Genomic DNA, 13,666 nt, shown 5'->3' with positions numbered 1-13,666 from the left:
TTTTTTTTTTTTTTTCAGCAACATGGTTGCTTAATTCTCACTTGTAAGCCTTTCTTGAGTGCTCTTATTTGACTTTAATACCATTCCTTAGTATTAAAATGTTGCTGTGGTGGTTTTATTGTGGAAGATATCACAAACTATATTATAAACAGATCTTAAAATTCTTAAAGCCTTGGAAATTATGGCTGCCTAGAATTGAAAGGAGACCATAGCTCCTTCACTCAGATTTTTCCTAAGCATTGAAACTATCCACCTGAGTGGTGCACCTCTGCCCAATAAGTGTTCTGTCAGCATAGACAAGTGAGCTATTTGTGAATGAATCCTAAACACGGGGAATTCAAAAGCCCCTCCTGATGACAGTGAGGCGAGAACAGCAGCCAGTGATAAGATGAGACTCGCTTCCAAAGCGCGAGCTGATGTGTTTCAAAGTGGACCGGCCAAAAAGGCAGAGGGATTTTAGTCAAAACTCCTGGTTGAGAATTCAGTGAGGAATGAACACAAGCGCTCTGGAAATAACCTTCCTGCTTACAGCTTCAAACCAAACACTGCTGAGCAGAAAGGGTGAGGTAGCTCAAGCTTACTCTAACTCATTAATGTAGGCCAGAGGAGGTTAATGAAATCTTGGGTAAATCAGTAGGCGCTTTATTGAGCAAACTGCAAGAATGGTTTTATGATGAGCAGTTCTTGAAACACCGATTTTTGTGAAACTGAAGCATATTTCAGAAGGCTGCTTTGTGTAGCCCTTAAACTGATATATTGCTGTGATAACTTAACGGGACAGTGTGAAAAAATAACAAAGACATTAACAGTTTGGTTTATGTGGAAAGTTCTGAGCGAGATTATCAGCACTTTGTTCCCCAAATTCTCTGAGATTATGAAGTGGTGCTTCTTACGTGCAAGGCTGTGACCATGAGGCTTCAGCTTTACGAGCAGCCCTCACTTGACGTGATGCATCATCTGAATGACTGTGGGCACGTAAAGGAGGAGAAGGTGCCATCAAACTTCAGACTGCATAAACAACGCAGAAGACTCTCTGGCCATTCTCAGTTTTAACCTTGATGATTGACTGACGGAGTTACGTTCCCATTAGGCATGCTTAGAATGTATAACCTTGCGTTTCATAGCTGCACAATTGCGCGCATAGAAAGTAGCTCATCCTTGAAGGCAAAAGGCCTCTGTGGGTGAGACTTTTATAGGAAATTTCTCCCCAAAGCTCACTGTTGAGCAAAGTGGGTCCTGTGGATCCTTGTATTTGCACCAGGACAATCTGACATTCCTGATCAGGAACAGACTTGTTCCATGCATGGAGCTCTGTAAGAAAGAGGTAAAGACAAACGGCCAGAGTAGTGGTCTTCCCTTCGTATTTCACTGCTCTTGTGGTCCCTGCTGTCTCAGCAGGAGACACGGAGGTGAGTAGCCCCTTGTGCCTGTGGACAGATTAATTACACTTTTTTTTTTTTTTTTTTTCAATAATTCATTTTCGTCGGTCACATTCTGTGACTTGTGATCAAAAGATGAGCACAATTAGGAAAACGTCTTTGCTTTTTCTTCTTTCCCATCTACTCTATTTCCACCCTTTAGCAACGATTTTGTGTGGAAGATTTTCCTTTGGTAAATACTGTTGTTTTTAAGTAGCTTTTCAGTGCTGGGATTCTAAAAATACTCCCTTTAGAAGTTTTTTGACAGTGCAGTTCTGTTACTGCAGCAATTCTTCGAGCCAGGCTGTTGCAACTGAGATGTTCCTGTTGGAGCCGGCTGCTTCATTTATCGTGGCTCGGCTTGTCGCGGGTAGTCGGCAGCCAGTACAGCTTTCCCCTTTTGAACTCCTCGTGTTCATCATCGTCCTGGTGTACATCTAGCCTTTAGTGTGAATAGCTGGTGCTCTGAATCCACTGCTCTTAACATCTGGCAAGCTGATAAAGAGTCATATTTCACAAGATTAGAAGAGCTCTGTCCTCTTGGATTAACTTCAAAGTCTTTTTAAACGTGGCTTTCTCTCTTGCTGAGATGATCTGAAGCAGGGCTAGCAGAATCTCACTTTTCTACTCGGTGGTTCTCCCCAGGTTCTCCAGTACCACAGTCTCAGTCACCTCAGTCCTTCATGATGGGAGCCAGGCTGCAGAGTGCTCCAACTCTTACTGATATCTACCAGAACAAACAGAAGCTCCGAAAGCAGCATTCGGACCCCGTGTGCCCGTCATATGCAGGGTATGGGTACAGCCATTCTCCACAGCCAAGCAGGCCTGTTAGCCTGGGAACGTCACCTACAAAACATATGGGATCATCGCCTAGGAGCTCAGACTGGCTGTTTAAAACTCCGTTACCAACAATTATTGGCTCTCCCACTAAGGTTTGTTAAACGTTATTCTGTCTGAAGATAGGAAGTGACACCATAGTGCTTACAACTGTTCCCCTTAGCAATGTGGCCTTTTGTGCTAACCAGATTCCATGCGTCTTCCAGGCAACTGCTCCTTTCAAGATACCCAAAACTCAAGCATCCTCGAACTTGCTGGCTCTGGCTACTCGTCAGGGGTCAGCAGATGCTCCATTGCAGCCTAAAGACATAACAGACCCAAGGGGCTTCACGCACTTCCACTTCACGCAAGGCGGTGAAAAACAGGTTGCAGAGCATCACAGCAAAGCAGCATTTGGCAGGTAGAACACACCGTGGTTTATAAACGGCAGGAGATGCACAGGTGTATTTGACTGGTGACCTGTAGCATATTTGTAATGTCTTTTGCTAAGGAGACATTGGGGTACATGCTAGAGAAACATTCTCTGCAGCATGTTAAACATAATGCTAACTTCCTGGAGTCCCTCATACAGCTAACAAAGTTCCCTTTGGTTTATTTTGATCATCTGAACTTGGAGTGCTCTTTTCTAGCATGAGGCTCCTAGTTTTTAATTCAAAAGCATGGTAAACTTTTATACAGATAAATTTGACATGAATAACTTTTGTAGAAACCTCTTTTTGAGTCCTTGCATTATAATAGAGAGGGGGTTCTGTGTAGATTTGCTGTACCCCTGTTGGGGTATTTTTATCTCTTTAAGAATTCTATATAGTAGCACCTACTTGTCAGCCATCCTCAGGAGCAAGGTGTGCATCGAGACTGTCTTGTTCTGAAGCCATTTGCTCTTCTGTCTAGATCTGTCAGTACTGGGAAGCTGTCGGATCAGCAAGTGAAGGCTACCCTTGGGGGCCAGTTATATCAGGGCAGCACAGACAGCCTCAATACTGAGCGACCAATGGACACAGGTAAAGAACAAGAGTAACGCAGCCAAGTTGTCACACTGGGAAGAGTTGTTATGGGTATGATTGTTGTGTCAACCTATCTAGTGTCAGCCCACATGTCTGGAAGATGACTTCATCTGCATGTTCAGCAGCTCTGTAAAGCATCACGGTGTTGCCAGCATGTGTAAATATCTGTCACACGGCTGCGCTTAATGACAAAAATATCAGAACTGCATGTGCTGGCTTGGGATTTTGCACTTCCCTTATTGCAGCTCCATTTCCTAATTCCAGCTTATTTTCACACAGAGGCAGTCCCCATCGTTCTGCTTCGTATTATCTTTTAAAGCTAGCAATTTATGCCTTTCCAGAAAGTAGTCTACAGGGGATTGTGGCTAGAGTTCCCACGTTTTTGTTTTTTTTCGTTTTAAACAGTGGATATATGCAGGCAGGTCTAACTTTTTTGGCCTCCAGGTTTCTGCTTACATCAGGGTTTTTAATAGTATCTCTTTCCGTATGTTTAAGCACAGTTTCCAGAGCTTTCAAAAATAGTCTCCAATCTTCTTTGCCTTAAAGAATTTAGAGCTAAGAGCAGTTCATGGTATGTGGAAAGGGACAGGAAAAGCCAGAGGTGCATCACAGTCCTGCCAGCTCTGCTTTCAGTCTGTTTGCATCATTTGTTCTCAGACTTGCCTTGTTCTCCTCCCCATTCTAATCCACAGTGTGCATGTGTCTGTTTTCCAGGTGTGGTGTGCAGCTGCATTAGCAATGAGGGTATGATTTTTTTTTAAAGACTAACATAGTGTGTAATCTTGTTTTCCAGCTCCGGCAGGAGCCTGTGGAATTGCGATGGCACCTCCTTGCATAGGAACTGGAGCAAGTTCCAGGGCTGTAATGTTTACTGTAGGGTCACCTCCAAATAGCGCTACCCCTCCTACCTGCACCCACATGGTCCTCAGAACTCGAACGACTTCAGGTAAGACACCTCTTTAAAAACAGTTTATTTCTGGAAATCTGAATTCTCTCGTTTCTCTGCCCTTTGGGACTATTTGAATGTGTTTGTGCAAAGCTTAACAGTAGGGCCTTGGGGCTATTTTAAGAGCAGCTATTTAGGCAATAAGTATGATGGGAGGAGAGTTTGGATACTTTTCTGCCTTTTTTTTAGAGAGAGGGATGGGATTGTTAGTTCAGTGCTTTGCAGTGCACTCCCTGGTGCTTGTGACAGTCTGCACTGTGTCGTCGTACTGTGAGGGGTTCAACACCATCCGTGACACCAGCAAAGAAAACTTAAATTCCCCAGCCTGTTTGTAACTTGCTGTGCAGCATGCAGGACATGAAGCACCCAGTGTACCCACTGGCTGCATTCCAGCCCAGTGGCGTGGGGATGTGAAATACAGAAGGCACCAAGTTGGACGCCCTTGTGTATTCAAGAAATGCAGGTGTGCAAACTGTGCAAGGAGAACTTGAAGACTCGACCAAGTAAGTATCTACAGTCAAAGTTCTTGGCAGACTTTCACAAAGCGTGTTTTATAAATCTCACTGTCCATCAGAGGCTGGTGCAAGGTGCTCTGCAGATTTGGTATAAGATACACTGAGAAACAGCCCCCATAGTGAATTGATATTGTTTATTACTTTGTCTTTTACTGTCAACCTCAGCCCAGAGTTGCAGATGGACCAGCCTTTGAGACTGTTTGTTTGTTTGTTTTGTTTTGTTTCCTTGTAGTTGGATCCAACAGTTCTGGAGGGTCTCTCTGCTCTACAAGTGGCCGTGTATATATGGGCTCCCCTCCTGGTATTTATATGGGTTCTTCTCCCCCTGGAGCAGACCCAGCTCCAAATCTGAAGTACATGCCGTACGGTACTTCGCCTCCCAGCTTAGAGGGCTTTATCACTTTTGAAGCACCTGAACTACCTGAGGAAACTTTAATGGAGGTACAGAAAAAGATAATGTACCATTGTAATGCATCTAATGCTAGGAGACTTGGAAATAATAGGAGAGGGGTTCCAAATCTTACCAGGTAGAGGTTTTAAAGGTGTTCTCTTCACTGTTCATTGTTTCTTACCAATTTTGTTCCCGTCTGCTGGACAGCTGTTCCTTGCTTTTCCTGTATCTGATAAGTGACAATAATAAGTGTGGCTGTCATAGTTCAACAAAGCCTTCAACTGATAGGTCACCCTTTTGGTACCAAGCCTCTATACATGGGTGCTGTTTGTGACAGTGTCTCGCTTGCAGTAGTCCAGTGTTTCTTCACAGCAGACGGCGTAAAGTCCTGCTTGTGGCTGGCAAGAAAAAAGTCCTTTTTTAATTGTACTGTGAAATGACCCTTAACACAGAATCTGAAGCTGTTCATGACCACAATGCCATCATCAAAACACAGATTTCTCAAGGCAAGGACACTGGGTGTATACACCCTTTGGGAGATGGCCTTGGACACTCACGAAACTGTATACAGGGTGCATTTTGGGCTTTGATTAGGCCTTTTGTTTGTCCCCCAATAGTACTGCTAAAATTTAGCCAGCAAAGTGGGGAGCCAATTTTAGGTCACGCACAATGAGTGTTGTATCTTGGCTCTGCCAGTCGCCGGGAAGGGATAAGTTGTTGGCCCAAATAGAAATGTTTAGTTTAACTTGAAAGCTCTGCCAGCAGTCAGTTTTATCACAATGAGCCCAGTGTTTCTAAGTCTAAACTTAAATGGGAACAGTGCAAATGCTTAGTGTTGCAGCTTCATATGAACTCTTTTTTGGGAAGAGCAAGTATGTTAAGACTGAAAGATGAATGCTGCTTTTGGCTTCTCATGCAAGTGCTAGCATACTTCTGATTGCAGGAAACATAATAAATAATATACACTGCTTGGGATTTCTTTCATTACTTAAGAGAGATCAACAAATACAGTTCTCTTCTCAGTTCCTCTGGCCCTTTGTGGAAGGGTTTTAATGTGTATTTTCAAAATCTGTTAAATTTTTAAAAGACAAGATAACTAACATTAACCCTCTTAAATGTTATTCAGTCTGCTGTTTGGTGATGCTGTGTGTATTCGTGCATACCGTGAGCCATTTGTAGACCAGTCAGTATCCTAACGGCTTTCGTTGACACAGGTTTGTGTCATACCTTATGGGTTAAATCGCTGTCATCTTTGTTCGGCAGAGAGAACATACAGATACGCTGCGTCACCTAAACATGATGCTGACATTCACAGAATGCGTTTTGGACCTGACAGCGATACGAGGAGGAAACCCAGAGCTGTGCACCTCTGCCGTGTCACTGTATCAGATTCAGGAGAGCGTTGTCGTTGATCAGATAAGCCAGCTAAGCAAAGAGTGGGGGTAGGTATCTGACTGAAAGGTCTCTAGAGAGTTACCACCTATGCAATTCATGTGTGTGCTCTAGTAATAAATTAATGGGCCTGTGTCTAGCTTTCCCCATTCTTAATGCTGTTCAGAAGCGATTGGTTTGCTCCAGCAAACACTGCATAAAAGCATACTTCTTTAACGGGAAAGCATGGTCAATAAAATAGAATAGAGGAAAAACGCAACTGGGCTCTTGGACGACTAACTCGAGTCATCCCAAAAGAGGGGGAAACTCTGAAGTGTCAGCTGTGGTGGAGGGCAGCCTGTGTGGGCTGATTGTGCTTCACCCTGCATGGGTATCTGAGCTCCGTTCTTCGTAGCTCCAGGTAGAGAGAGAGGTGAGCACCTTGCATCGCTTGACGGGAACCATTTGTGGCTGGCTAGCTAGCAGCAGCAGCCCTGGGTTTTAGGAGGAGGTCTAAGAGGTCCTCACCCCTTTAGAGGTGGGGAAAAGGCTGAGGATGAATGGTGGGAGGGCAGTCTCGTTCCCTGGTCCTTTTCTGTAGAAAGAACTGCATCTGTGATCACAGATTTCAGAGTAGTCACCCCTGGGGGCATGTGTAATGGTACCTCCCAACTGCAGGAAGCAGCTTATGGTGGCCCTCACATAATTCTCCTGCACTAAAGGAGCTTCCTTTTATTTTGAACCTTCAAACACGTCTGGAAGCCGTTCTTTCTGCCTGGGGAGATGGCTCTTTGAAACAGTGACAGAAGTTCTTTTTGGCACTTAGTACATCTGTTTCTTGGTTCTGCTGTTGTCTCTTATTGTCTGTTGTCTCATGCCAGCACAGTGTGTTTGAAGGGAGCCAGTGGGAGCCAGAGTCTGAGAGCTGAGTGTCTAGCCGTGGGGTGAACGTGTTTAGTTTAAAACAAAAAAAAATAAATAAATAAAAAACATAAAACGTTAAATTACCTTTTTCTTTCTCTTATTTTCCCCCCAGACAAGTAGAGCAGCTTGTGTTGTACATGAAAGCAGCACAGTTGCTGGCTTCTTCTCTTCATCTTGCCAAAGCACAAGTCAAGTCAGGGAAACTGAACCCATCCACTGCTGTCAAACAAGGTAGAAGCAGTCATAATGTTGAATTGGCATTGTTTGTGAATGATTACCATATTTTCTGGTGTGTAAGAAGCACACCTCCCAAACGTGTTGGGGGCAGAGAAGGAAGGGAGTTTTTAACATCAATTTGATTGAATTGGGGTCCACTTTCACAACAGCAATTTTCATTGTTTTGTTATGCAGCTGTGACCGAGGCACTTCTTATTTTAGACCTCCTTTGTCAGGGAACAAATGCCTCTTGCCCAGTAGAAATATGGTATTTGTGCCGTGCTTGAAGCTGTAGTGGTCACTTAAGAAACCTTGACATATAATCTCTGGGGCAAAAAGATAGCCACTTCTGGAAACAGCTATGCCCAGGCTAACTGTGCTTCTGTAAAGAGAGAACTGCTGGCACAGTAGCTTTAAGTGCACATGCAGAAAGGTGCTTTTAGTAGCTAGTTTAAAGAATGGGTGATTTATACATATGAAGTGAAGATGTGTTGAGTACACCCCTCCTGAAGCAAAAATGGCACAGAGAATGGCAATATAAAGCCACCTGGGTATGCACAGACGGTAAACTCTGGCAAAAACCGAATTTAACTCCTTCATTGTGACTTTCTAGTTGTCAGAAATCTGAACGAGCGATACAAGTTCTGCATCGGCATGTGCAAGAAGCTGACCGAGAAGCTGAATCGTTTCTTTTCTGACAAGCAGAGGTTCATTGATGAAATCAACAGCGTCACTGCAGAGAAGCTCATCTACAACTGTGCTGTGGAAATGGTAAATCATTCCTTTGGCTGATGTCTAGGGCATGGAGAGCAGCATAAGTAACTTGTGGTATTATGCGTTACTTCTGTGTCGGGTGACCCTTTCATCTACCCAGACTGTACTAAATTACAGAGTCAAAGAAAACTAGGATTGGAGGGGACCTCAGAAGGTCACATTTAGTCCAACTCCCTGCCCAAAGCAGGACCGTCCCCAACTACATCATCCCAGCCAAGGCTTTGTCTACCCGGGTCTTAAGCACCTCCAAGGATGGAGAGTCCACAACCTCTCTGGGCAACTTATTCCAATGTTTTACTATCCTCCTAGTGAGAGGATTTTTTCCTGATACCTAACCTCAACTTCCTTTGTGGCAACTTGAGCCCATTGCTCCTTCTGTCATCTGCCCACACTGAGAACAGTCTAGCTCCATCCTCTTTGTATCCACCCTTCAGATAGTAGGAAGCTGTTGTTATTCAATCCCCCCTCGGTCTTCTCTTCTCTAGACTAAATAAGCGCCGTCCCCTCAGCCTCTCCTCAGAAGTCATGTGCCCCAGCCCCCCAGCCATTTTTGTTGCCCTCCGCTGGACTCTCTCCAACTTGTCCGCATCCTTTCTGCAACGGGGGAGGCCACGGCTGGACACGGGACTCCAGATGCGGCCTCACCAGTGCTGAATAGAGGGGAGGAATCGCTTCCCTTGATTTACTGGTAACAGTCCTACCAAGGCAGCCCAGGATGCTGCTAGCCTTCTTCGCAACGAGGGCACGCTGTTGGCTCGTATTCAGCTTATTGTCCACTGTAACCCCCAGGTCCTCTTCTGTAGAGCTGCTACTTAGCCAGTCAACTCTGACATCTGTTAGTGCAGGGACCGATGGGCTGACTTGTTCTCCCCACCCCACAGACCATTTTAAGTTCCTGGGAGATACGGTTTGCTCTCAGACTTCCCTACGCATCAGCAGGTTTTGTTTAGACAGTAAGAAATGTGCTGCTCAGCTGCATAATCCGTAACAAGGCTGTGTGCTGAAGCTTCACCCAATAAAGCTCGCTGAAGCGGAGAAACAGATCACAAATGGCTTCCTCAGTCATCTGGTTTCAGTTGGAAGTCTCCTCTGTTGGAGGGATGTCAGCACATTAATGTAACGTTAACGAACAAATGCGAGGAAAAGTGCTTGTATTTGTGAGAGGTTCTGAGTACATAAATGGGGTTAGCTAAGGCAGGGAGCAAGTGTGGCAAATATACAGGGGACCTGCGTTTCTGGAAAGAGGCAGTTCTAGTTGAGTGGAATTGCACATGTTGTTGTATACACAGTTGTATCGACCGCTCGGAGCACTTGACCTGCATGAATGAGTAGTCGGACATGAAATGGCATGTCTCCCTCGCAAATAAAAGCAAAGGCATGCGTATATATGTGGTCCTATAATTTTTAAAATGTATTTTTGTACGGGATGTACTTTAACTATTATGGGCCCTAAAGCATTTTACAGTGTGTGTATGCTGGAGGCCCTTCACTTAATCTGACACAGAAAGCCTATTTTCCTGTTAACTTCTTTGTTCTATTAAAATGGCAAAACCAGAACAGCTTAATTAAGCTTGTGAAGCTGTTCCCTTAATGATGCTCTTACTTAGCAGCTAGCCTGTTCAGAGACATCCTTTTATTTCGGCACTTGCGTGAAACAGTCCGTATAACTCTGAATCTGTCAAACGATTCCAGGTTCAGTCAGCAGCACTGGATGAGATGTTTCAGCAGACGGAAGATATCACATATCGATACCACAAAGCAGCCTTGCTGCTCGAAGGACTGACTAAGATACTGCAGGATCCTGCAGATGTAGAAAATGTACACAAATGTAAGTCGTTCTGGATGATGCATCGGGAGTATATTGCGTTAATATTGATAGCATGTGCGAGTTCTGGACAGCGTTACTGATGGTGAAACCTTACCCTCTGCTTTTCTTCAAAATGCAGAAAGTGTTTCATTACTATAAAAAGTATCCTCAGGCTGCAGAGAGCAGCATGAGCTGGCTGAAGAGGCGAGGGTTGATGTCCAGCCAGGTTGATGTTTGTGGGAACTCCTGCCGTTGAATTGAGCATATCTAGGATTTCACCCCCTTGCGGTGTTTGCTGATCCCATAAAATGCCTTTTCCCAGGGCAGATGCTTTGCGCATCTTGCATCACCAAGCTGTTCAGCACTGTTGTCCTGGTGGAGAAAGCTATTGCTAATCCCAAAGATGAGTTGAACGCCAAAGAACTTTGAGAGGAGCAAATAAGGCTTCAGAAATGGAAGGGCCAAAATAGGTCTGTGACTAGGGAAAACAAAACGGAAAAGTAAACCCAACGGGGAAGTGCTGGCTTCCTAAACGAGGCTAGACAAAGGCAGAGTTGCCAAGCTTGTGTTGAAACGTGTCTGAATAAAACCATCTGATTTGTGGATGGCCTTTCTTTTGATCTCCATTTGTCATTGCCCCATATATCAAACTTACAGGGTAGGCACTTAGCTCTGCAAGGACACAAATAAGTGTGTGTGGTTGTTTTTATGCACAGCCTCTCCCAAGGGCCTGCTTGTAGCAGCCAGTCTAGAATGGCTTCAGAAGGCTCAGGCTGATGCTACTTGAGCCATGCCAGTTTTGCTGCAGTGTTTTCCCCCATATGTGCAATTGGATTTGATACTCTTGGAATCTGTTTGCATGTTTAACATTTGTCTTGTCCCCAGATAAATCTAGCATCGAACGAAGACTCTCTGCCCTTTGCTACAGCACAGTGGCTGTTTATGAACAGTAGCAGTATCCCAAGGACCAGGTGGTGTGAACATAAGGGACCACTTCAGTGATATTGTACTACTTTTGCTACAGCTTAATTGTTGCCACTTCCCCACCCCTGTGGAAGATGATTTTAAATTTCCATGGTGACTACCAAAGAAGCAGCAGTGAAATTCAAAGAGGAAAAATTCCAAACGTACAACATTTGTAGAAAATCTGCCTTATTGATACAGTCACTCCTTCCGTTTTTCCTCATAGCAGCAGAATTTAAAAGAATCGGAGCATTGTACGTGTAATTCTGGCTTGGTCGACTTTATTTTCCTTACCAAGGACTATAAAGACTGGAGCCCTCTTCACCAAGCTGGTGCGGTCGTGTTTCCTTAGGGAAGATTCCATCTGGAGGTTTGTGAAGACTTTTTTGTTTTTAATTGCCAGTAACAAACTATTGAATGAAGGTGTAAAACTCCATATGCATACATGTGCAGCGTGAAGCATTTGGGGGATAAGCTGGCTTGGATACGAGCTCCCGTTCTAGAGACGGCTCACCGGTCCGCAGCGGACACGGTGGGAAGGAAGCACCTTTTACAGGGGAGAAGACGGACAATGGAAGAGACTTCGCTCCAGCTGTTCAGACTCCCTAAATGGTTTCGTCAGCTGCAATGGCTACAATTGATGCTCTTCTTCCAAAACACTTTGTATTGCACTAATTTACTAAAGCAACTGTATAGTCATTTTTGAAGCTCTTTAATTTAAAAAAGGCACAATGGGCTTTGCTGACACAGTTTCGTTTCATTTCATTGTATATAAAATCCTTTTCAGGATTTCAGATGTAGCTTCTAGGAGACTTTCAGAAAAACTTGTAAAGACTTGTATTATTCATGTGAGCCTTTCCATTTTATACCTGTTTGGCTAATACTTGAGTAACTTACTGCTACAGACTTTCTCAGTAATAGAAATGTTTGAGTTGCTGGTTGTTTCTATAGCGGTTTAGTTGCATCTTCCGTTGTGCATGCAGTACGTGCATTAATGCCTGCAGTCTCTGAGTGTATAGCAGCTCTCTGTATCCTGTTTCCTGGACAGTATTACAACAAATACTGTAAGCTGAGAGGTTCTGTGAGGAGCCGTGTGAGAATGGAGAGAAACTGGGAACCGGCATGCTGCTTTGGCGACGTGGAATTTGGACATGCAGCGTGCAGACATCAGGGTCACTTTGTGTGCGTTTTCAGGGAGAGGTGGGAAGCTTCACGTAGCCTCGTAGGCATTTATCATTTCAAGCATCCCTTCAAATCATCAGGGCAGCAATTCTCAAAGTATTTAGGCGAATCAGCTTCTCTGGAAATGGTTCCTGTATTTTATTTGGGGGAATTGTTTTGGGGGTTTGTTTCATTTTTGTTTTTTTCCTTGGTTACTCACTGCTTGAATACTTGAATAAACCATTCTCCAGGACAAAATAATTTTAATCCTCTTAGGTGATACCGTGATCTGAGCTATTTGACAGTTGTACAGAGTTCCTGCACCGGTATTGTTTTAGTATACTGATAACCATGTGTTTCCTTTACTTTGACAAAGTAATGTACTTTTTACCTTATTTATCTGTATGAAATTCCAGCGGTTCATTTGAAAGTGTTTGTTTATATAATGTTTGTATTTTTAGGTCTTTTAATACAGTGTTTCTACCTCTCCTTTGTAACTGCATGCATTCTTGAAACTAGGTAATAACTCACTGAACTGTTGTGTAATAGCCTTTTTATTATGGCCTGTATAAATGTATATTAAGGTAAAATAAACTGATACTAGAAGTGTTTCTGTGGTACAGCCTTGGTGCCTCTCTTCTACCTGGGGGCCAGCTGTGTCACCTTTTGAAAACCTCTGAATCGTTGGTTAAAAGAAGGAAGTGAATGAGGCAAGGAGAGAGACGGGACTCTCTTCCTAGACCGAGAGGCGATTCCAGGAGCAGGGAGCCGCCTGACGAGCTTGCACTGATGTCCGAGGGCTGCAGTGGGTTAAACTGGACGCTGCCACTCGCAGCAGGTAAGTTCATTCTCTTTAAGCCAAGGCTGCTTGCTTGCTTTCTCCCCCATCACTCTGACTGCTTAGCATTTGTTTTCAAACCAGATTTCTGGATAACCGCTGTGCGCTGCTGAGTGAGGTGCTGCCTAATTGCTTTTAGCAGCAAGGTTCGCTGCTGGACTTGCCAGAACTGGTGCGATGGACAGTGGATTGATGGAGCTGGATGCAAATGACCTTTCCCTTTGCTAATGCTGCTAAAGGTCAGTCTTTCCAGCGAGCTGCTTCCCCAGCTGAGCCGTGTGGCAAGGGAAAGGGCTCTTGTTTTCTCCTAGTCATATTATCAGGATTTTTTGGGGCCTCTCCCAGAAAAGGAAAACATCTCTTCGGAGCTGGCACATCCCAATAAAAGGCAACTCAAGTGGGAGGAGAAGGGAGCGCCGCCAAACTCTCCGGACATTAATCTGGAAACAAAATGAAGGCTCTGATGCAAAACTCCAGGAGATAGGCAGCTTTTCCCCAAGA

General features: G+C 44.3%; 1 protein-coding gene across 1 annotated transcript in view; it reads left to right on the top strand.

Annotated features, from left to right (window-relative positions):
- ULK2 (unc-51 like autophagy activating kinase 2) overlaps window positions 1-12,947 on the top strand; it is a 67,969-nt gene extending 55,022 nt beyond the window's left edge. The window contains exons 19-28 of the mRNA XM_019511173.1: window positions 2,064-2,350; window positions 2,462-2,655; window positions 3,147-3,256; window positions 4,053-4,205; window positions 4,953-5,161; window positions 6,375-6,553; window positions 7,519-7,637; window positions 8,236-8,393; window positions 10,089-10,224; window positions 11,089-12,947. Coding sequence (XP_019366718.1) covers window positions 2,064-2,350; window positions 2,462-2,655; window positions 3,147-3,256; window positions 4,053-4,205; window positions 4,953-5,161; window positions 6,375-6,553; window positions 7,519-7,637; window positions 8,236-8,393; window positions 10,089-10,224; window positions 11,089-11,156 — 1,613 coding nt within the window. The 3' untranslated portion in view covers window positions 11,157-12,947. The remainder of the gene's footprint in view (window positions 1-2,063; window positions 2,351-2,461; window positions 2,656-3,146; window positions 3,257-4,052; window positions 4,206-4,952; window positions 5,162-6,374; window positions 6,554-7,518; window positions 7,638-8,235; window positions 8,394-10,088; window positions 10,225-11,088) is intronic.
- Window positions 12,948-13,666: the final 719 nt, after the last annotated feature.

The sequence above is a fragment of the Gavialis gangeticus genome, unplaced genomic scaffold, assembly GCF_001723915.1.
Source record: "Gavialis gangeticus isolate Ggan-Ray unplaced genomic scaffold, GavGan_comp1, whole genome shotgun sequence".
Taxonomy (NCBI): Eukaryota; Metazoa; Chordata; order Crocodylia; family Gavialidae; genus Gavialis; species Gavialis gangeticus.
This window is presented reverse-complemented; position numbering and strand designations above follow the sequence as displayed.